The sequence below is a fragment of the Falco naumanni genome, chromosome 8, assembly GCF_017639655.2.
Source record: "Falco naumanni isolate bFalNau1 chromosome 8, bFalNau1.pat, whole genome shotgun sequence".
In the NCBI taxonomy this organism is placed as follows: Eukaryota; Metazoa; Chordata; class Aves; order Falconiformes; family Falconidae; genus Falco; species Falco naumanni.
In genome coordinates this window covers 42,532,331-42,557,632 of record NC_054061.1, presented here as the reverse complement: position 1 = coordinate 42,557,632, position 25,302 = coordinate 42,532,331, and the positions used below count along the sequence as shown (strand labels likewise).

Here is a 25,302-nt window from a genome sequence, read left to right as displayed (position 1 = left end):
TGTTTGCTGTTATTAGCCAAATTCAGGAATTTGGTGTTTGTATCTGTCGATCATGCAGCAAGCTTAATTGAAATGGACTACTCAACATAAATGCTTAAGGATTCTGGTTTATGTATGCTAATTTAAATAGGGATATCTGTATGATATTAGAGATAAGGGACACCAGTTGTAGGCAGTTGTCACCACTACTGCTGCTTTGTGTAGTTGTGATACGGTAGCAGCCCTCAGGCTGGATACATGCTGTCTGCCCTGGAATCCTTGCTTCCAAAAGTATGTGACCAGTGGGACAGAGAAGGGGCTATCTGTAGCCACTGCTGAAAAGGTATGCAAAGGAAATACAGGGGCTGCCAGAGAGCAAAATATTGTCTCATATACTCTTTTTTCTTGTTTTGTGGAATAACATTTGTTCATTAAATCCCACATGACTGAATAAAGCTGGTAGCTTGATTTTAAATTAGTTGGGAACTCCAGTGGTCTCTGACCCAGGGCTATGAGTTATTATATTGAACACACTTGCAGACATTGCTTAACGGTTCTACATCTTGCTTTCCACTGACACAATACTCCTCAAACTGACATGCAGGACAACGGAATATGTTGCCTGAAGCACATTGTTCACTCAATACTGTTGCCCATGGACCAGGCAATGATGGAGCCACTGCTCTAATAATTCTTCCCAGGATGGCCAGAGGAACCCTAGGTAATCAGATGGAAATCTGCACATGCCCAGGAATCCTGTCTAAGGGAAAGACTTTGAGCTATGCTTTTTACATAAGCATAGTACATTTTATGCACAATAAAGAAATTACCATGATGCCAAAAATGCATGGTAGTATTTAATGAATAAGAGTATCAAGACAATCAGCAAGTTCATCATACATGAGTTAGCAGTGCAGTCAGTGTGTGTGCTTTCTTATTTACAGTTCTGTCTCCCTGTGGATTTTTAAAGGAAACAGCACATTTAAAACTAAGTGCTCTGCTGAATGTATACAGACAACTGTTTTTAAATTTAATTATTTTAAGAAAAAAATCTTTAATAGGGTTATTCAATAGTCACTGTGGTTTTATTGGTCTGTTCCGCTTCTTGCCTGGAAGAACTTACTACACAGGAGCTGTTTCAAGTGTAATGCAGAATAAACAGGGATAAAGATGCCTCCTAAGCTGACGCTTTGTACGTGTTCATTATCTTTACCAGTAGGTGGAGCTGCCACGTTAGGTGCTGCGTTTTTTTCACTTCTCCCCCTCCATTCCCCCACCCTTCACCCCCTCCTTCTCCTAATAAGCTGTTTTCTGATATATGTTGGGTACCATCGTGTGAGACTGAGAACAGGAAGCGGAGGCAGAATCAGAGAGGATTCTGGAAAGGTCTCTGTGTTTTCTTTTCCACTGAGAATACAGAAATGATAATTAATTAGTAAAGCTTTGTGGATGGAAACCTGGACTATTTCAGGAGGAGACATATATTATCATATTATTCTTGGATGCTGGGCTTTGCAGTGATTTATCATTCTCTTTCAATCAGGTAAGATGGCAAAACATTTAATTGTACCCATAATAAATCTTAGCAATATAATCTTTTTCACATTTTGGAATCAGATTGTACCCTCTGGTTTGCTGTTAAGGTAGAGCCAAAGATGGAATAGGGAATTCAAAGCCATTTTGTACTGACTGATTGTGATGATGGTGTGATTTTTTTTTTTTTTTCATTTTAACCTCGTTAAATCTGATATCTGGCCTCTTACTCTTAATGTGATGTTGTGATGCAGTAGTCTTGCAAAATCAGATCAATTCATAATCAAGGTATACTAAATTAATTCCTAGCATTTTGTAGAAGTGACCTTGTTTCCTAAGAAGAAAAATCTGGTGATATTCAGGCTCAGGAGCAGCAGGTCTCATAAGATTCTGAGCATCTCAGATTCTGATAATCCAGGAATAAAATCTGTGTGGTTTGTAACAGCTATTTTCAATATATATATGGTATTTGAAGAAATTCCCTTATTAGCTAGATTTTGAAAAGATATATAAGAAAATATTTTCTTTCTGTGCCATTTTTTGCATGGTTGGTTGTCTGTGTGTATGAGAGAACAGGCTGACCAACTGTTAATTAACCAAAGGTCCACACTAATGATAGTTCACATTTTGCCTGTAATATTACTGTCTAGTTTAATACGTGCTTCTTAATATGACTGTTGAAAGAAATCAGCACAAGGCTTATTATATTTCTTCATATTATTGTCCGTTGATATATTGTCTCATTCATTGTTATCAGTAATAATTAAATCTGTCATTTATTAAAGGTAAAAGGAAAATATTGAAGATCACTTTGACATGTGAATTCTTTTACCAGTTGTGGTTCTGCAGACATATATTCACATTAAAACTATGTATGTTACCATAGCGTTATTTTGGAAATTATTTCCAAGAGAAAACGGCGGGGAAGGGGGGGGGGGGGGGGGGCAAAAAACCCCAACTATACAACAGAATAAAGAGCCTACTGTTTGCAAAACACCATCTCAATACATACCAAAAAACAGAAAGCAGGATTTGGTCTCAGGTGGCACTCAGAGCAGCAGCTGAGGCCTGTACCTAAAGTAGTGATGTTTTTAAGTGTAAAAGTTTTTAATTTGTATTTTTTATGGTGCCAAATCATTGTGCCTGTGGTGTCCTTGTGTAACTTCAAATTAAATAATTTATAATAGTGATGATGTTTGTTTTAAAAACATACCATGTTTTTGATTTCATAAGTGATTTGTCAAGAAAACAGTTTCAGAGGACTTTTTAATAGTTTAATATTTAATCTTTGCTTCTTGCACATCTCCATTTTGGGTGGAAAGATTGTTAAAGACTGGAATGCGACCTGCTGCAGTAATTTGAAGCTTCATAGCACGTCTTAAACAGATGTGTTGTTTATTAGGCCTTGATATTTATAGAAATTACACTTGTGTTGTTAAGTTATGATTTTTCTCTCTAATGAGCAGAAATTAGAAGCCTGTACTGATTTTCTTAGCAGTGCCAATTAAACTCAGTCTTGTAAAGTTCTGTTTAGATAATACTAGATGCTAGCAGAGGTAGAGACTTTCATGTTTTCAATGGAGAACATGAAACAATTCCTTTGTGCCCTCTCAGATTCTGTCAGTGGTAGTCTGGTCATTTTCCTTTATTTTCAGGTAACCTGGAGTGGGGAAAGATCAAGGAAAAGAGAAAGTATAGAAAACATGGGGTTTTTAATCAATATGTTGAATGACAAATTTTGTGTTTTCATCTCTTTTTCTTCATCAGATATCATTAAATGAGTTAACTTGTACCTTAAGAAGATCAGGCACAGAGATAAGTTTATTTCGCCTCAGAAGAGTAAGGATTTTAGAAGCAAAAAGGATGGTGGGATGTGAGATGGAACTTTCTGACTGATGGTATCCATTTCCTTCTGCTGCTCACATTCTCAGCCCTATATAATTTGTTATATGTATGCTATGTATTAATTACAGTGCTGGAATCCCACAACTTTTGATGGATCACAGAATAGCAGATGCTAAGAGAGTTCTTTTTATAAGGCAAGAAAGCTGTTATCTTGTTCTCTAAAGTGCAGATCCTGGCCCTTCTTATCCATATTCTGTTCTTGCCATAAGGTGACAAATGAAAAAATTGCTTGAACCCAGCTTGAGTTAAACCTAAGGTGAAAAAAATGCAAATGTCTGATATTTGGTACCTGATTTGTTAAGATGATCTGTTTGTTGAACTCTGAAAATGACTATTGAAAGTAAGTTTCAGGAAGTTACATATACTCTGTTCTTTATCAGGAAATTCTAGTTAGAAGTTAGAAACTTAACTTTCAAAGGTCTAATTAGGTTATTTGCCACTCAGTGTAACTCTTCTGTATTTTATTAGCTTCTAGCTGTTAATCAGTAATATGTACTGTTGCTATTTGCAGGGAATATTGCTTTTTAATCCTCAAATAAATAAAAGGTTTAAAATATCATCATAAAATTGATGCTCACTAGTTCAGACTGCTTACAGAACAAATATACACATTGAGCTGTGGCTTCAGTGAGTCCATCAAACCAAGTGTCAACCACCATAAAATCCATCTATAGGAAACTGCGTCCTCTTCATTGGAAAGCTGCTGTTACTTATTACAGCTACTACTTCTGATTAAAAGCGCTGAAGCGCATTGCCAATGGCATCTCTCTCTGAGTTTGCTATTGATTGCCCTCCCATAGGACCTTGATATTGCAGCTGGTATCTTGCAACCAGTTCATCTGCTTTCATCAAAATCTTCTTTATGAACAACTGGAAACCTTAGTATATTACTGTGATAGTGTTATTGCTTGATTTTCCTTGTCTTATGATGAGGTAAAGCTCAGGGACTAGGGATAAGAGCAGCTCAGGCAGGGACTGTATTACTTCAAAATATAAATATAGAGTAGGAGCACCATATGCTCTTGAGTAACCATAACTTGTGTGTACTACCACTGTAATCCTAAACAGAAGTAAGCCAGTTAAATTCTAGGTCACAAAACTATTTGGTCTCTCTTTTGTTCATTATCCATCCTCAAATGATTTAATTCCATTAGAAAAAAAATCCTGAAACAGAAGTACCAGCCAACCCACCCCAACACTGTCATTTCAAATTGTTAAACTTTAAAGTGGTTGCCAGTCTTGGTAAGGTCTTGCTACAAAAAATTACTGTTCACTTACTCTACCAACAAAGACAGATAATGGAATGTGTTTTACAGTAAAAAATGCAACTAAAAAGTTAAAATTTAATTGAAGAGCTTAAGGTTTTATGAAGCTCTTTCACATGTACAAAACTTAAGGAACAGGTTATGCTCAGATTAATTATTTGTCTGGTTATTCGTTCTTTAATGTTATTGATCTCTTCTTACTGAGTAGTTTTACTTAGGCAAGTATAATCATAGAGCTGCCATGTGCGCAGGTCCTGTTTTCAATCTGGAATTGTTTATCTTGCTACTTCTGTGGATTCCTAACTTGATCTGTCAACTTGCTGGATGTTCAACATGTGTTGAAGTCATTATATATGTATAGATCAGATGAACAGCACATACAGCTGACTCCCTATACCTGCACTGCATCAAGCACATCCTCATATTTCTTTGCAGGATTTCTTGAATGAAAGTATGAGGGACACTAGTAGATTTGGAAGGATATCACAGATGACAGTATGGAAAATGGCTGAGAAGAGTATCAGTACTATTGGCTCTGTGATCCCCTTTATATATCCCAGTATAACCACTTAACAGGAAGATCTTGAGATAGATACATAGCAGGCATTTTCCATTTATGGATGATTTATGCTTGTTAGACATTGCTTATTTAAGATTAGGCCCTCCTTTCTGAAATGAGAGGGGAGCAGTGTTTCTGGTCTTTTAGGGTAATTTATTTTAAGAACAATGTAAAATGAGAAACTTCTTTTATGTGTGTGTGAAATTTGGGGCTAGCACAAATTGTTGCATGCTCTGATTAACTATAAAATAGGATTATATATGATTATATATGTTTCTAAGAAATTACAAGACCTTCTAAAAAATTTGTATTCAAAACCACTACGGCAATGCAGATTGTGAATTAAAATAAGCAAGGAATAAAGGGAAATTAATTGTTCACAGGAGAAATAGTTACTCTTATATATGGCACCGTAGCACTATGTGGCCTGGCTACTGTAGTCATTGAGAAAAAACCTGCCATCTTTTCTCATCAATTATGTCTTTTCACTGTCTGGTAGTTCTGGGAGAGGAGTAGAAATTTTCTGAGCCTATATAGCCTGAATATGGGCCCTTTTGTGTCAAATTCTTGCCTACATTGCTTCGAGTATCCTGAAAAGTCTGCCCTTTCTTACTCGTTATTGTACTGTCTTTTAATATTTGGACACACTGAGGAATTTCAAATTTATGTTGAATAAAAATACATTCTCAGAAAGCGAAAGTCCTTGCTTTGGTTTTAAATATGTCCAAATAAGAAGTTTTCAGATGTGAAAGTGAATGCATTTTCTTTGCAAACATCTCTCACTGCCTTCTCAAAAGACAGGCACAGAGTACAACTGTGTTAACTGTACCAAGACTTTGATACAAGAATATTTTTATCTTTCTATTCATATTTGAAATCTTTCAAAAATTTGAAAGATTGCATATATTTGGCAATCTTGGAAACCTGAAGGTGAATTCACCTGTGTCCCACCTAAAACACAGGATTTTTTTTCTCAGATGTAGTTAACATGATACCAACTCAATCTCCTTGAGCACTGAAATTTCTCTACAGTTACTACTGTTAAAAGCATTTACTTTTGAATGTATATCTAATTGTGCTGTGGTTAAGTAATAAGGATCAAGCTGGTGGACTACAAAATCAGGGTATTAAGTCATAGGAATGAAGAAGCCCTATGCATTTTAGAAAAGTTAGCCTAACTCCACAGTGACAGTCAAAAGAAGACATTTTTCACCATGGATAATTGGTTCTTATTTGAACAGATATTTGATTGTGTTTTCTTAAAAAGCACTCTTTAGAGGGAAAGAATACCCTAAACCTAAACTGTATCCAAAACCTCAAGTTTCCTGTGATAGCTTTTATGTTACACAGAGAAAGAGCACTTTGAAATGATGAGTGAAGGCATACACCTAACTTGCACTCTTGCACCCTATCAAGGAGCAAAGCAAATTGCACTTATCGCCAACAGCTTTGAATCTTTTTTAAAAATTCTCATTAATTTTATTTTAACTTAAAGCCCAAACAGCTGTAAAACTTGTGTATGGTAGATGAAAGAAAAAGTGCTAGGGTTTACATTAAGAAAGGCAATTGTTATTTTAGGTCTTGAGTGGAAAAAACTTGATGACAGAAATAAGTAGTTAATCTCAAAAGGGCCAAAAAGTCCAAGGTCAGATTTAACTGAAAGAGGGCAATCCTTCGTTCATATGAAATGTCTGTCACTAATATTTAAGGCCAAAATGTTCATGTGAAGAAATCTGTCTTGAGACAGAAATTCTGACCAAAAGCAATATAACAAAAAAATTCAACCTGTGTTAGGAAGCAATTTCTTCCTACTGAGTGAAGATGTAACTGAGTGTCAAGAGTCTTCCTGAAAGGTTTTTACAAACACCAGTTTAAGTTACTTGCCGTGTATTTCCTACATATCAACTCACTTTAGTATGTGTTACAATAGGAAGAATACTAGCATTCTAGTAGCTGCTGTAACGCTAGCTATTATTCTGTAGTGTATATTACTTAAAGCTGTAGGCCTCTAATCAGTACAATATTTCATGAATGTACTGAAATTTCAGCATTACAAGAGACACCTTTTAAAGAAGTGGTAGAACTTGTAACTCACAGGCTTTGCCTCTTTGGATTTATTACATAGGGGTAGTGGCTAGGTCAAAGTCATACTTCCATAATCCATTTAGAAAATGTTCCAAACGTAGGGCTTGGTTAAGTTTTATTAGGTACTTCCATGATGCCTGAATGAACTTAAAGAAATCCATGTACAGTTTTCATATGCTGTGTTAAACCACAGATATAAAGCACTCTATTTTCCTGTTGACTTTCTGTGCTTTTTCCTACTTGTGTAGTAATGATAACATTCAGCCAGGAATTGTGTGTAAGCCTCTCAAGCCAGAAGTTCCAATTTTTTCTCTTTCAGTTTCCTAGACAACTGTCAGAGTCTAAATACGATCCATTAATCTTGTGCTATACAAAATTTATTCTTTCATATTTTGTATTGATTAGTTTCTGGGGCTTAGCAAGGCTAGGAAAGTAAGTGTTCCAGCTGCATAGTTCTTCATGATTCAGTTAATTTTCTGAGTTTAGTTTTTTATATATTTTTAGGTTTATAAGCAATATTTTCTGTTGCAAATGCATTTTCATAAGTTTCCCTAGAAAAATTTAGAAGAGTATTACTTTATAAACAGAGCTTTTGATTTTTTTTTACAAAGCAAAATCGATACTGTGATCTATTTAGATATTGCTAACTGATGTTTTATTGTGACTTCTTTAATACCTTCACAGTGGATAATGGTATGTTCCAGTGTTCCACTTATCAGCACATTTAAATTTTAATATGAGTACAAAAATTACTAGGAATTAGCTAAATCTAGATTATGGGGAACACTCAACAAATAATTCTGAATCTGGACAATTAATTTTGTGTGTAACTCTGTTTCTTGTCAATCTAAAACTGGGTTTTCATTTCTATAATCACTTAACACTTCACATGTCCATATGGTTGCCCACAATTTCCGTTCATTGTCTGACATTTGTCTCTAACATGTGATTTCACTTAGTTGAAGCCATCACTGTCATATTGTCTTATAACCGTCTTTACAGGAGTATCTAATTTTGAACAACCTGATTTCTTTTCTAAATCCCATTTCAGATGGAATCACACATTTTGCCACAGGATAAAGTGACAACAATATGCAACCATCTTTTCCAGGTCATCTTTACATTGAAAGGGAGCTCAAGTGCATGAGGATATAGGTTGAAACTTTTTTTGAAGCAATATCATGTCTCAGAATTTGAAGGATATTCTAACCAGTCTTAAAATAAATGCTGATGCCATATAGATGGAAGAGCTTGAGAAATAGTCCCCCAGGAAAGAACATATATAGTCTGTCCATCAGGAATCACCACTGACTAGGCCTGAGATTTTACCTATGATTCAGTCATAGAAGCTGAATCAGGATAATCTACCCCAAATAAAAATTATTTTGGTCAATATCAGCCAAAATAATTCTCTATCATCACCTTCAGCTACAGTAAAACTGTATGATCTGGACCTGCCTATAAAAATTTCTAGTCTTGGGGTGAGAACCAAAGTCATTAGATTAAAAAAACCCGAAAGTTTGGCTTTTTTTTAGTATATTGCAATATCTACATTATACAGGGGAAAAAAAAAACCTAAAAAATATGAGATGAATTATTAATTGAAATCCTGTAATGAAATTACTCTGACATGGCCCAGGCCTATTATAAATTCAGGAGAAAGGGCTCACAATTCTGCCAGCCTCCTTCCTTCAATTATTGCTGTGACTCCCATTGATACCACTGTACTACCAATAATGTATGGCATTAGTAGATAAAAACCTGCATCTCTTATCCGTTGGAGATACAGCAAGTACAAACACAGGTAGGATGTAATAAATAGGGAGATGAAGACTAGGTGATAGGGTTACATGTGAAAAAAGGTTCTTTGCCTTGTGCTCTAATTCAAAATACGGATTTATTGAAATTAACCTGCGCTATTAGTGTTATTAACAGTTTTCACATAAAGATTAGTTCCTCAACACACATTGACTATTAATTCCTTACATTTTGCAAATGGGCAAATATTTTAACTGGATAGAAGTTACGCTCCCTCTTTTGAAAACAAATGTCATATCAATGCTTAGTATTAGTGATTACTCTTTTATTAAGAAGCTATAGTATCCCTTTCATATTATTTTAAAACTTGCACGTAACAGCACTTACACATTTTGCCTATTTGCACTGTAGCTGACTGTGAGCTCAGCTTGCTACTTCAGGGGCAGAATCCAGACACCCAATAGGCAAAGGGATGGGGAAATCCCCTATGTACCCCCAGGGAAAGTTGCATTCAGTGGATAATATGCATTGGTGGATGAGTATCATTGGTGGCAGTAGGAGAGTCATGATCCCCTGAGGTTAGCGCTGGAGGCACAGCTTTCAGATGTCTTCAGTGGAGCCTCTCCAGTAGTGACTCACCACAGTAAGATGTGCTGAATCAGTGCATTACTCAAAATGACCAGAACATTGAAAGAGTTTTCTGCTAGCAATCGTTGGAATGACTTCACGTGACTATCAAATAAATAGAAGCAATAATTGTGGTACCACTTGCTGTATCTTTAGGAAACATAATTATAGATTAATAGTAACTAGTATTAGGTAAATTCTCTGTTAGTTTTTGAAATATATTTTTCTGTAGGGGTACTTGAAGATCTGTCTTTAAAAACAAGAGCAGCAGTGGTCTAGTAGAAAACTTTCACTTTCTGTCTTCCCACCTTCTGTGTTCTCTTTGACCCAATCTGTGTCTACACAGATTTTATTTTATCTACAGAGTTTCTACAGTGGCTACTCATTCTTACTACATTTGGAGAAAAGTATCATTAAGGGCTGCTTTGGCAGGAGCAGACACCTAGGAGAGTGATGTCTGTTTCTTTTCTTCTCTAGGAGTAAAACCAAAATAACAACAACATTTAAAAGTACAAAAAAAGCCATAAATTTATCTAGTTCAAGTAAGAATAAATGCCTCAAAGACATTTCATCTCAATCTCAATGTCTGAAGACTAAAATTTGCAAGTTGTAAGGAGACCATTTAAAGTTAGTGAACCAGATACTCAGATTATTAAAGCTTTAAAGACTGAGGAAGCCATAGCCAAACTTTGGTCAGCTCTTGCAGTGGTGCAAGCTTTAAATTGAAGAATGTGGAGAAGAAACTATCTTTTTCTGCTATTAAAATGCTTGAGATGAAAAAAAAAATTGTCACACAAACACTCATACCAACATTCTCTAAGATAAGTAACATGAAGATGTGTCCATATTTTCATGCAAATATAGACTGAATTAGCTTCTCTTCCTGGTTAAAGACAGTGAATCCCTTAGGGAATAATGTTACACTGTGCAGTTCCCTAAGTGACAGATGAGAACACCCCTGTTAGCCTGGGCACAGTTATCCTGTGTCTAATAAAGACTGCACTAGTTATGCAGTAATCTCAACAAGACCCATTTTTCCCTTTTAGTTAAAGCATGCAGGTAAAAGAATAAATGGATTTTTTGAAACATATCACTCAAAGGATATTCTTAAATGGACTGTTGGTCTGTGTTATGTTTTGTGGACAAACCCATGTTTCATCCTGCTTTTCCTACATCTTTTTGCTTTTAGGTTAGAAAAATGTGTCTACACGAATACGTAGAGTTATCTTTGTCTGCCACAATTAATTTTGAGAAGCTTTGGACACAGGAACAAAGAATTAGAGAGTCTTGAAGAAACTTCAGTCTTGAAGAAGCTTCAGCTCCCAAGGAGAAACTTTTCTTACCAATTGCATTTTCTGCTAGAAATGCGGCCTTTTTGTTTTCATGATAGCAAAAGATCCAGTGGCTAAATGCTGAGATTTGGCATTTCTTAGAAAAATAAAGGTAAGACTATCTTTTCTGCTCAGCCAAAACAAAACAAAAGTGATGTTTCAGTTAAGATGACCATTTGATATAGCACTATATATCTTCACTAAAATATCGGTGGGGAAATGAAACAAACATTTTAATGAGGTCTAGCAGTAGAAATTTGTGTTACATGTATTGTAGCTATTTTCCTTTAGAATGTAAGAATCTTTAACATTGGAATATATTTGTAAAATATTAAGTAATTAATTCATTAAGTACTGTATTCCAACTAGGCTGATGGGCCAAGACACTCTTCCTCTTAAATTGCATATGGTTTTCATTTAGCCTTTTTCAGGTTTCTCCAATACTTCAAGTATTCACACTAGATCTCTTTCCACACTTTTTCAGAGGCAGCTTACGGTGTTAAAGAAAACAGACCTGCATTTAAAGACTTCTTAGAGGTTTTGGTCACTTTTTATAATTAAATGGGTCAAATTATTTGTTTTGGGGTTTCTACAGCTTGCGGGTATGTATTGTGCACTGAGAAATGCAGGTTCATTTCTTTACATATCTAGTTTGGATTACTCCAGTTTACTAAGTAAGCATATATGGCCTTGATATAAGAATCTTAATCCACTATTTCCACTCCTATGCAGGAGGAGACAAGAAACAGGAACAACTTAATTCAAAAGTGAATGTTGCAGGTAGAGAGAAAAGAAAAGAGATGAGTGTGGAATGGCAGTGGGCAAAAACAAAAAAATAAGTGGGGGGAAAGACTATCCATAGCAATGTCTTGGTGAGGTAGAGCAGCGTCCAAAAATATCCTCCCAAGAAGCAGCTTCTGGATCTTTCAGACAGGTCTGAGATTACTTTCCAGTCTCTAATCTAATCTGAGTGTTTTCCCATTGGCCTAGAATTTCGCTCGTCAGACTGAACGTCATGTATTACATTCTACCCAGATTTGCAAACTCTTACAGTACTTTTATTGAGGTTCTTAAGATATAGTTGATGTGCTTTCACACCTTATTGCAAGTCATTACTGAGGACATTAAATAAAATTGCATGTAAGATCCCTGAAGCACCACATTAGTATTAATTCATTAGTATTTACTCTATTTACTGTTCTTCAGACAGGTTTCAGCCAATGTGAACTACCAATTCATATTTAGCCACTTACCACTATCCTATTCTAAATCCTTCTAAAGTAATTTTATTAAGGATGTATTATTTCTGTTACATACCTTTATTAGTTGATTTCATAGTCTCATAACAAGGAAGTATTTTTGTCTTCTGTCATTTATTAATTTTATTAATAAATACCTGGTGGTGATTTAATTATTTTTATTTTGGATAGTTACGTAACACTAATGCCTATAGGCTACTGAGGCTGACTGCACAAATCCAAACAAAAATCATAGTCATTCCTACAGATAAATTATAGTCTAAGGAAAATGAGACAATAGATGAATTATAAATGTTGGAAGGAATGGAAAAAAAAGAAAGAAAATCCTACATATTAGTCAGTTAGGACCTGTAAACATAAATTACCATAGTTTAAACTAGTAGATTAAATAATCGGCAGGTTCTTAGCAGGTGCTAAGTGCTGGAGGCTGTTTTCAGCTTTGAGGAAGTATTCCTTTCCTTGAAAATACCTACTTTTGTGGAACAACATTCATGCATTCCTTGCCTTAGGACCTGTGCATAGTTTTGATGTGATATCTCGTTATATATCTCAAACCTGCAATTCATTGCATTGACCAATTTGAACTACAGTGACATTTGAGAGCTCTTTTTTTCTCTTTAGAGTTCTGTTTCTTATTCAAAAAATTTTAAAGCAGTAAAAAATAGTATAAAGATGCCAGGAAAAACAAAGTAATCTTTTATGAAAAGATAATAATCTGTAACTGTAAAAAATACTTCAGTGTGCTTCAGCAGATAAGGGGATAGTTTTTGCTTTGTGAAATTATCCTCCATGCAAAAGTACCTTGAGAAATGTCAATTAAAATATTTTATATTTTTTTTATCTATATAATATATTAAAATATTTTAGATCATCTTCACAATGAACTAATATTTACCTATCCTTTTGTTTTTAGGACAAATTGAATGCACCATTACCCAATTTGAAATTTTATCAAAGCATAGTAATTTAAACATAATAATCTTCAATTCCAGAAAACTAATGCCTGAATTTTGCAAAATAAGTTTGCAAATACTGAGGGGGAGTTAAGATAACTCATTTCTTTAGACTCTTCCTGCATACCCTCCCTCTGTACTCCTTTCCTCCTTGGGACACGGGTAGTTTCTGTTGAGGCAATTTCCTGACAACATCAGCACAAAACAGCTACACTTTTTACTTCTAAAGCTGCAGAAAATAATCTCTAGCTGATGCTGAAGTGGTGCCACTAGCCCTGTTGTTTCTGTCTCTCCTACTGTGGGAGCCCCACCTTTTTGATTAGGACAAGGATCTTTACTGGCCTAATGTGAGACAGCCGGTCTTATTAACACTAATGATTTAGAGCAGAGTTTGTAATCCAGGTTTTAGCATCTGAGACACTATTGCTGTGCTTGGCACAGAGGAAGATACTGTTCCCAGATTACAGCCTCTTGAATAAAGGATTAGCATAAGAAAATTACGATAGTTGGTCATTTTACAGATTCAATTTGCTGTCCTTGCACTTATTCCAACTCTAATCAAATACATGTGTGTTTGCCAATGTTGCAGTTTTAATGGAATGAAAATCTCAGTAGTCAGCTCTTTCAAGGTTTCAGCAGGAAAATAATTCTAATGCCAGCGCTGTAAAAGCAAAAGAAACCCCATACCAGAAGAAAGACTGCAAGCCTTGCTATATCTCCACCTTGAAAATTGTGAAGGGTGTATGTGGTCTGTTTCATGCAGAATGCAAATAACCTGTTCAGTGACCTGATGATTTTAATAAATAATCATAGCATCCACCTGGTTCTTACACTGACACTTTCACTTTTACCATTTGCCTGATTTAAAATATTGTAAGAATAGATACTTTCAGGCCACTTCTGGCTTTTTCAAAGACTCACAAAAATTAACTTGACATCATTAGCACAGATATTTCACTTACTTTGAGTCATCTTCTGTGTAAATGGTGAGACGATAATTATATTAAAAAATAAAATTTAACAAGTTTTCCATGGACATAATATAATTAACTGAAATATGCATAAAATTAAGAACATATGGATTCTGCTTATTGCTTGATCTTATTATTTAAAGTAAGGGACTGAAGAAAAACTGGAGAAGGATTTACAGAATGCAATGCTCAAATATAACAAAATGGATTTATTTGGCAAAAGCATGTCTTTATTAAATTGGAGCTTTTTTTTTTTCTAATGAAATCTATCAAATTTTAGATCATTACGCATATGGTATCTAGGTCCAAATTGTATTTCAAATATTTGAAATTATTTTTGCTGAGCTGTATCAGGTACTGAGGGGCCTGGACCACATGCATTTTTGAGACTATTCCTTTAAAGATTGATTGCTAATGAAGGCTATTCTGAAAGTATTACACAGAATTCTTTGTCTGAATTCTGTCCAGTATCATTCATGACCTGGCAGTTTAGTTACTGGATAACAAGCGATTTTAAAACCAGTGAAGGAAGAAGAGGAAAGCTATCACTTACAAATGAATGGTTCTTGTTCAGGGCTTAGTGTAGGAAACAGAATTACTTTTCTTTCATTGTTCTATTAAACTACTGCATGTATATCAATAGTAGTCAACTACATAGTTGTGTATTGTTCTTTTAAGATTTGTAATCTGAATGAAAACACTTGGGGCATATTTAGTATAGGAAAAATCTTGTGTAACAGCAGCAGCCAGGGAAGACACAACTGCACCAGACAGTAGTGGAGGCAGGACTCAAGTAATGTTTCCAATTTGTCAAGAAAACTTCTTTAAAAACTTGTTTTATGACTCTCTGAGAAATACAGTGAAACCCCAAGTCTGCTAATATTACTTTTCCCAGTCATTCATTGACCCCTTTGTGAACTTCTAGCAATACAGATACATATATTTCTAGTGAGGACAATGTATTTTGTTACATCATTCATAACTGTAACTGTTAACAAAAGAAAAGCAGCCTAACCAAATGCACTGAACTATAAAAAGAAGACAGACCCACTGATGACTCTAGGAGGGTGCACCTTTTGAGACTAGTTTCATAGAAAGGGCACCTAGGTCAACAATTTGAATCACAGACCTGCAAAATGTGAAATAAAGGAATCGATTATTCAGAAAGACCAAAGGGAAACCTCAAACATATTCTTATGTTTATTAATACTGGATGGGCAAAAGCAATAATCAAAGGAGTGTGGACTGTATCCAGAGAATGTGTGTGCTTTTAATTCTCAAATAAAGGACAATTTTGATTTAGGATCCTTATAACTGGGAGTTAAATTAATAAACAACAGGTACGAGCAAAGGCTTCCATCTTGTGCAAACTAAAAATTAGTAGCAGAAGTTTCAGTGTAGCAACAGGTGATAAGGTTGCCTGCTGGAGTCTCTGTTTGGCTTAACACTTCATTTTTCAATTTATACTGCATCAGTACATCCAGCCCCTCCAGGATCTCTGTGATTCCACACATTACATTAACTCATGGGTCTCCAGGATCTTCCTTGAGAAAAGCTTTCTCCGTGTCTACATTCTAGTATATTTTATTTATGAATTTAGGGACAAGTACCTCAGTTCTGGTTTTGTGTCACTTAGATGCTTAGTGCTATAATCTACCCACCTAGATTATTTCAGTGATCTCAGTGCTGATTGTACACACTGATGCTGTGCTGTGCTCCAGAGATAAAGACTTGAGGTGGCACAGGAGCAGGTTTACCCATCATATCATTGGATTGGTAATTTAGATTTAGGAATGTGCAGTTTCATGTCTTTCCTCCCGTTTTCTGTTGTAGATTCTTAAAGCACTTCTTAACACGCCCCTCTACCTTCATACAGTGTTTCATTTTGCGGGGGTCATTTGAAAAGGAATCATTTATTCAGTAAGATCATTACTGTAGCGCTTCATGTGTGTGTGTATGTGATTCCTACAAATGCTCCAGGAAAGTGATAAGCTTTAGGAGAAAGACTATTGAATGAATGCAAATTAATATAATACTATGTCTCAAATCTAGATGTGTCAACCAGATGTTGCACATTCATGAGGTAACGTAGGGAAGACTACATGGCTTCATGTACAGAAATCACAATTAGAACTCTTTTCAGGCACTGAAACTCACTCTTAAAGATTGGTTTTCATAATTAAACTTATTACTACACTATGTCACAAACTTTTCCAAAGTAGACATCAAATAAGGCTATATTTTCTTACTTGGTGGCACTGCTCCTTAACCAGATCTGCTTTCCTTCTGCTATTCTCTCCCTCTAACGATTCAACCTTCTCCATTGTGCTGTACAATGCATCAGTTTAAGCAACTGGTCCTGCTGTAGAAGGACCTGGAAGAGAGAAAAGAATATTATTTTCAGCTGATGCACTGCAGGGCTTCATGAAAAGACCTGTTGTAGAGTGGAGAGTTTGGTGCGGAGAACAGGAAGAAGCAGCAGGGACTAAATCATCCAGCACTGGCACCAAAGACATTCGTAGGGAACCAGAATCTCAGATTTCAAAGTAGTTTTAGCCTGAAATAAACTTATGACATGTGCGGCATATGACATAAATATAAATCTTATGACATAAAAAAAAGGAGCGGCATTCTTTTCCCACAGTCTTGATCATACATCCTGTTTCCTTTTACTTAAAAGGCCTGTGATTTTGGTTCACAGCTCACGGACAGTCAGTAAATGCAACCTAACCTGCTTTGGTATCTAACATTAACCCTCAGCACAGTAAACTTGTCAGTAAGAAAGAAGTATGCTTGTTTCTCCCATAGTTCAGTTGCTGTCATTTAAGCAGCATTAATCGGACAAAAAACTTCTTTTGTGTTTAATGAAAGTACTTACATGTGTAAAGTTGGGTTACTGATACTTGAAGAAATAAATGAAGGTATAATGTATTAACTGGTAAAATATAGGTTTACAATTTTCAAGAGTACCTCATAGAATATATATATTTATGCTTTAAAAAAAATCTTTAAAATATATATGTTGTTAAAACACTTGTATCAGTATTTTGTTCTAACTGGGAGAGTCTAAGGATGTAGGCAAAGCACTGTTTGTGGGCAGAAGTAGTGTCTTTTTCTAGACCAGCAGAAAAAAGCTGAAAAATAATTTATGAAATATCTAAATAAATTCTGAGCAGTTGCTTTTAACTTTCATTCAGCCTTGAAATATGCTGCTTCTATTTCAGGCCTGGAAAGGGTTTCTGAGCAAATGTTGGACTTTTTCTGTTGGTACAATCTAGTTTTCCTAAATCATCTAATTTTCTTTTATAGGTCATTCTTATACAAGAGGCTAAAAGTAATTAAATTTGCAGGATGAAAACATGGCACAGGCACTGCTGGTACCACCAGGACCTGAAAGCTTCCGCTATTTTACTAGAGATTCCCTCACAGCTATTGAAAAACGTTCTGCAGAAGAAAAAGCTAAAAAACCCAAGCAAGAACATACAGATGATGATGATGAAAATGGTCCAAAACCAAACAGTGACTTGGAAGCAGGAAAAACACTGCCATTTATTTATGGTGACATACCTCCAGAAATGGTATCAGAACCTTTGGAAGACCTGGACCCATATTATATCAATAAAAAAGTGAGTGAATAATCTTTTGCACAAAACAGAATATAATTTTCTACACTGGAAAAGTTCAATCACAAAATAGGATGGTTAGAGCCATGAAGTCACTAAATATGCAGAAACAGAAACATCTTTTCATTTAACAGAATTGATTTATGCTCTTCTATATTGTGAATCATTCAACTTCCATGGAGTTACTTGTTACTTACTTCATTGTAAGGAAGTTATAGCTTCCTTGAGCTTGCCTGAACTCAAGAACATGACTGAGTTTTCCTGATTTCAAGGTAGCAGTAAGACTGGTGTGACAAATAAGGTGTTCCAAGCATGGCTTTGCAGTGGAGATCATTGTAGATAACCAGGTAGCATCCATTCAGGTTAGTGAAATAAAGGACTGTAACTATACTTCATATCTGTTACAGCAATATAACAAATGTAAACCTATATCTATGCACGTATGTATAAAATATATATATATATATATATGTAGCATGTATTCTGTGTAAATCCTGGGTCATATAAAACTACCACAATGAAAACTGTTGCTTTAGGTGCTTTGGATTGCTATGACAGATCTCTGCTGCACAGCTGTCAGTTGGACATCTGTGGCAGACACAACAGAAAAGCTGAGTTTTGAGGAAGGAATAAAAAAAAAAAAAAAAGACAGTTTTGTTGAAAGTTTTCATACAGATAGAGCAGAGTGAAGAGTTCTGTGTTGTGAGAGAAAAGTAATGTGCCTGAGTTATGTGTGAGGCTATAACACAACTAGAATATCAACAGATGTGTTCCATGAAGAATGTGAACTAAACCAGGTGTACTTCCCCTTCTGATCTGCACAGTCATACAAAATCCTCATTTTCACATGATCCATAAGCCAAGGACTTGGAGATAGAAAGGCTAGTTCAAACAGATCCATTCAAGTAAAAAGTTTGCCCCTTGAACTTTTAAAATGTCAGGATTGGCAGTAGAGTATATGGGTTCTGGTCTTGCAACAATAATGCGTGCACTCTAGAAACAGACTACTATTATATAACTTCAGAGAAAGACAAGGAACTAACAAGTACATCTCCATAGCTGGAATTAGTTGTAAACTGTTAAACTACTCTAGGATCTGAAATATTCCAGCCTGCAAATAGCTAAAAACACCTTATGTCCTGTACAGTTTAGTAAAAGTTACAGTTGACAGTAAAAGCAGGTTCTTTGAACTCTCTATCTGCTTGTTTCTGCATTCTCCTTTAGCAACATCAAGATGTGATCAGTTCCTGATAGACCTGCAAAGTGTTGTGGATAATAAGAGTGAAGGAAGATGAAGCTGTGGATAGTAACCCTAAATTAAAAAATGCGGAAGGTGTTTTATGGACAAATGCTTGGGATTATCTTTTCCCATCTCTTGAAACAGAGAAGGAAATGAACACAGTTGCTCTGACGCTCTGATGACAAAACATCCCAGGCTACCATTGAGATAAGAAACTCTATGTTGAGCAACTACAAAAAAATGAAGACATAAAATATTTTAAACTGAAAAGAAGCTCAGCTTGTTAGGAAAAAATCATGCCAATAGTACTCTCAATTTTGTGGCTAAATTTGTGTTTACCTTTGGTTCACAAACCTGTTTTTAAAATTATGGCTTCAGTAAAAGGAACTGAAAATAAAGCAGAATCCCTAAGTAACGGCATAACCTAACAGTTGCCAAAGTTAAATAAACAGTGCTGTAGATAATGCAAATATTAACATTATTAAGAAAATTTAAAGAAATGAAATCTCAAAGAAGGAGTGTTCCCAAGGGTTATTTTCATTTATATGCTTTTGGTTATATCAGCAGTTCCATGCAGATCCTTACTTACAATAGAATTGTGTGCACTAAGCCCTTTTCTTGACTAGCTGCAAAAAAAATCGGGAATAAAGTTGTGTAAATAAGTTTAGGAGTAAAGTTTTCTAAAGACGTCTTCTACAAATGAATCAGAAAACCTGAGAAGTAGTGAAGTATAACTTCTAAATGCCAAAGCAGTCAGGTTTTTTGGAACAAAAGCGTAAAAACTCTGCCTACTGATAGACTTAGTCTATGAGAGTAATTTGTAAACTGCAGAATCTTTTGTCATAGGTAACGTCTGTATTTACCAGTCTAATAAGCTCAACAGAAAACAAATGGACATCTTAAATGATGAACTAGAATTAGTCATGCCTCCTCCAGTTTAGAGCAGAAACTACTCTTAATCATCAACTTGTCAATGCAGAGAAAATCATCCGTGAATTGTAGTCTGTCCTCAGGCTCTGCTACAGCAGTGACCTTGGGACAGGCAACATCTTTCTAGCATTTCTATCTGGCTGCAGGACTGTAAGGCAGAGACAAATGCCAATGAGTGTGAGTCCATCCTCTGTCATCCTCAATGCTGTGCTTGATGTTGTTCTGTGAACAGGCACTGGCAACACTTCTTTACCTGTTTTCTTTCCTACTGTAGAGATACTTGCTTTCTCTCCCAGAGATGCCAGACCAGATAGGCAGTAAAGGCCATGGAGAGGGCAGCATTTTTCTGATCACAGCCAAGTTTTTACAGACAATGGAAATCAACATGGAGAACAGTGATACTATATAGCTCTGCTGAGAGTGTAACAAAGACTCTATTATGGTAACACAAAGCAGAGCCATTACCATTGACAAAGAGCAAAAGGAATGAAGAATAGTCATGTCCTGAGGATATTTCAAACAGCACCAAAGATGCAAGTAAACCTTACACACAAATACACTTGGAATAAAAATGAAAACACAGGCAATGACCGCCAACAGGAACAGAATGAAATGAGCATGAACCACAGGTTTATCAGGTCAAGTTTTAAAATACAGTAACTACCTAAATTTGGTGCTCACATATAGGGAAAATAAGAGCATATTGTTAAAAACTAAACCAGCATTTTTTTGAAGAAAAGATTTGTTGTTATAGGATGCCAAATTCTGGCATATGTACACCTCAGACTACTCAGAATGATGTCAGCTGGCAATTTATCAATCCCTTTTATTTTTTCACAGATATATTTTTAGAAGACACAAATAGTTGGTATTGTTATTAACAATCTGAAATTATAGCAAAATTTGTTTTAAAATTATGGTTGTTTAGTGACAGGTGTTCGTCCTTGTCACCATATATATGTGTGAATATAATTCTGTCAAGTATTTGTTCCAAATTCAAACTGGTGTTTAGAATGGCTGTTTTGCTGTTTTGGTTTTGTTTGTGTTTGCTTACAAGGTAGAATATATTTGATTAATTTGAAACTCTGACTTTAATCAAAGACTTCATTAGAAATAAAATAGAAAATATTTTAGTGATGAAATGTTGCATTTTGCTATTATTAACTGAAGTTGGTGCTGATACTTCCCACCAATTTTAATAACATCAATATTCAGTCTACATGCTGGGAAATTTAGCAAATTGGAGAACTGGCAGTAGAAGGCTTAATCGACTGTGTTCATAGAAATCAGTTATTTTCCTATCACAGGTAGACAGTAGAATGGAGCGTGAAACTTCCAGGTGGAGAATGGATTCTTCTAGGAGGTAAAGACATTTATGTAGTCAGCACTGTATTTTAATTTTGTATTTCTTTTTTTGCAGACTTTCATAGTATTGAATAAAGGAAAGGCAATTTTCCGGTTCAGTGCCACATCTGCCTTGTACATTTTAACTCCTTTTAATCCCGTCAGAAAAATTGCCATCAAGATTTTGGTACATTCATATCCTTTTTTCTTAATGTTGATTTAAGGGTTGCCATTTAAAACTGTAATTAACAAAATAATACTTTTCCTACAGATATACAAATTATGTCCATGTGGGTGTACTATGCCAACTAAACATATGCTGATCACACTTAAAAAGCAGCAATATCACATGTGAATTGCAGTATGATCTTCATTCCTACTGAGAGAATTCTCTACCGAGCCACCTAAAGCTGTCAGAGTTTAAATATCAGGCTTTATATACAAAAGGAGACCTTATCCCATACTAAGCCCTGCAGCTAAGGCCAAATTTGGAGCAATCCATTGCACTTGAATATATCTAAGGTCACACTTTTACCAAGACTAGCAGTACTATTCATGAACTAGTCTCACTTAGCAAGGACAAAAGAGTATGAATGAAGGGCTGCTTTGTCAGGAATCCTTCTTGAGCATTGTGTTTTCAGCACTGGGGTAGGTGTCCTATAAAAGATCCAGGTCAGAATGAAGGAGAGTATTTTCAAAAATATTTCAATCATGTTCAAAGAACAACTTGGGCGTAAACAATCAACCTCTGCCTAAAGATCTTTTAGAATGATTTCGCTGGCTTCAATGAGTAATTATGTTTGGGTACTTATTTCATATTTTTACAGACTTAAGGATGTGTTTAAGTTTCATTTAAATCCTAAACCTGCCATAATTCCAAAAGTAATGCATTGTTTTACAGTAAGTGCACCATAACATGCCAGATGGTATACCATTTAGAATGGATAAAATTACGTGTGAAACTGTATTTTCAGATTTTATTTGGAATGTCGTGTTCTTTGTACATATTTTTATACACTTAATATTTCTAGTACTAATTTCAGTTTTATAAAACTGCCGTAATTTTTTTACTTACGTGCCTTGACTACAATCTACATTATTCAGCATGCTTATCATGTGCACTATTTTGACCAACTGTGTATTTATGACCATGAGTAATCCTCCAGACTGGACAAAGAATGTAGAGTAAGTTAAACATCTTTACTTCTTTATTTTTACATCTTTTTTTGTGTGTAACTCCAAACCAGAAGCATTTATGGAAAGTTGCATGCCAGCATGGGTTTTTCCAGAGTTATGCAGAATCAGATTCCATGAGATCATCAGTATCTTTCTGGTTCCCTCCTGAATAATTCAAATGGTTTAAGAGTAATGTCTTGTTTCAAAATTATGTCTGAGGAATATCTGAACTTCTACCATAATGTACAAACATGAGCTCTTTTCCTTGGGTGTTCTGAGCTGTAAATCAGAAAAGGAGCTCCAGAACTACAAATGTGATTTAAAATTGTTGCATGCCAATGGTGAGGCCAGCCATATATTTCATGAGTATCCATGATCTCAGCACAGTGGGACATTCATCATGGCTCACTGATGCAAACTCACAACTGCCAGCCACAGCAAGCACACACAGCACTCAAACCACTAGAAACTCAAACTGCTCAGAAGGGGCCGTACCTATGAAGGAGTAACAAAGAGCTGGCAGAGTAAGGAAACCACAAAGTATCTCTGCTTCTCTTTCTTGTTCACAGTTATACATGCATATTTGCTCTCTAAGCAAATACAGATACACATTTTCCTTTCAAATATTATAGAATCATAGAACGATTTAGGTTGGAAAAGACCTTTAAGATCACCAAGTCCAACCGTTAACCCAGGACTGCCAAGTCCACCATTAAACCATGTCCCTATGCTCCGCATCTAGATGTTTTTTAGACACTTCTAGGGATGGTGATTCCACCACCTCCCTGGGCAGCCTGTTCCAATGCTTGACTACCATTTCAGTGAAGAAATTTTTCCTAATATCCAACCTAAACCTCCCCTGGTGCAACTTGAGGCCATTTCCTCTCCTCCTGTTGTTTGTTACCTGGGAGAAGAGACCGACCCCCACCTGCCTACAGCCTCCTCTCAGGCAGTTGTAGAGAGCAATGAAGTTCCCCCCTGGGCCTCCTTCTCTCCACACTAAACAGCCCCAGTTCCTTCAGCCACCTCTCATAAGACCTGTGCTCCAGCCCCTTCACCAGCTTCGCTGCCCTTCTCTGGACAGGCTCCAGCACCTCTACGTCCTTCTTGAAGTGAGGTGCCCAAAAATGAACACAGTGTTTGAGCTGCAGCCTCACCAGTGCTGAGTACAGGGGGACAACCACTTCCCTTGTCCTGCTGGTCACTGTTTTGGATACACGCCAGGTTGAGTGTCTTTTTTTCTTCGAAATAATACTACTCATGAAAAACCTGGTTCTAACCACTTGTGGGTTCTTTCACTACCCCCTGTTCTCCAATAACCATTATTGACTTCTGTTTATTTATTTCACTGCATTAAGGAATCTTACTCTGAATGCTGTATTTAGAAACTGCACTCTGTTCCCAGTATGTTCAACATGACTATGGCTTGTTAGGGTTGCTGAGAGTCTGAAAGGAGACCAGTAGGGTCTGTAGGCAGATCCCAGAGGTCCACACAGACCTGTGTGGGTCTGAGGAAGTCCCTGCATTTCGCTGGTTATAACTGACTATTCTGTGTTTTTAAATGAATGGTTGTTCTCACACGAGGTAAATTGGTAATCATGCTCCACACCTTTAAAAAATAGCAGTCTGGGCATGCTTTCTTATATTTAATGATTATTTATGAAATAAACTTGTATTAAAGGCATGAGTATAGTTATTACCAAGAACTGACTTTCACAAAGCTCTCTGATTTTTACATTTTAAAAAAAAAATCTTCATTTTTTGTTACACTTAGACATCTACCCGATTTGTGAATGCAAGCAAATAAACAGCTCTGTGAGTGCCGGAGAATGTAGATAGAAAGACCAAAGTCTGAACGTATCTATAAATACTAGAGTCTGAAATTATTTGCAAGCACAAAAGCTGAGATTAGATCAACCTTTTAGAAAATGAACAGTGTATATGTGTCAGGTTCAAATTTCATCTACTGAACAATGATTATATTCTTAAATGTTTGGGGCAAGTTAAGTTCATTATTTCCTCCATTCACTTCTACATACTTCTGTTCTTGTAAGTCATCTTTGATAAAGAATGGCATTGTCTATAAGCATAAGTATGCAAAAATTCATTATTCCTGCTCTGCTGTTTTTCAGGTACACTTTCACTGGAATTTATACCTTTGAATCACTTATCAAAATTCTTGCGAGGGGCTTCTGCTTAGAAGGTTTTACTTTTTTGCGAGACCCATGGAACTGGCTTGACTTCAGTGTCATTTTAATGGCGTAAGTGGTTCAAGAACTTTTTAAGCTTTTAGGGCATGAAATTAGTGACAAATATTATTATAGTACGTATATTGATTTGAAGGTATTTAACTTCTGTAACCTGTGAAGTTTAGGCACTGTATCACACATTCTAGTGCTCATAAATGAAAGTAAAATATGGCAGGAGGCAGCATCGAGCTGAGGGACACTGATTTCATGTCCTACATTTTTCTGCTCACCAGAATGGAAGCCATACCTTTGACTTCATGTCACCACCCTATTGCAAACTAATTAGTTTAATTAGCTGTTCAAATACAAATCAGTGAGTTTCGCTTCATTGAAATTTAAGCAAAATTGATGAAAATAAAAATTATAACAGTGAGGTGTACTGAAGAGACAGGTAAATTTTGAAGCATGATTACTAATATTGGCACAGAGGTTTTGAAAACCCACATAATTAGTATAAGCTCTGCCTCAATTCTGAATAACTGTGATTTAATCCTACAGGTATGTAACAGAATTTG

The 25,302-nt window shown here is 35.8% G+C and overlaps 1 protein-coding gene across 1 annotated transcript in view; it reads left to right on the top strand.

Moving 5' to 3' along the window:
- Positions 1-1,327: 1,327 nt before the first annotated feature.
- Positions 1,328-25,302, top strand: part of LOC121092832 (sodium channel protein type 3 subunit alpha-like) — a 78,778-nt gene continuing 54,803 nt past the window's right edge. Inside the window, exons 1-6 of the mRNA XM_040604434.1 lie at positions 1,328-1,522; positions 10,901-11,154; positions 17,535-17,851; positions 21,439-21,557; positions 22,458-22,547; positions 24,671-24,799. Coding sequence (XP_040460368.1) covers positions 17,585-17,851; positions 21,439-21,557; positions 22,458-22,547; positions 24,671-24,799 — 605 coding nt within the window. The 5' untranslated portion in view covers positions 1,328-1,522; positions 10,901-11,154; positions 17,535-17,584. The remainder of the gene's footprint in view (positions 1,523-10,900; positions 11,155-17,534; positions 17,852-21,438; positions 21,558-22,457; positions 22,548-24,670; positions 24,800-25,302) is intronic.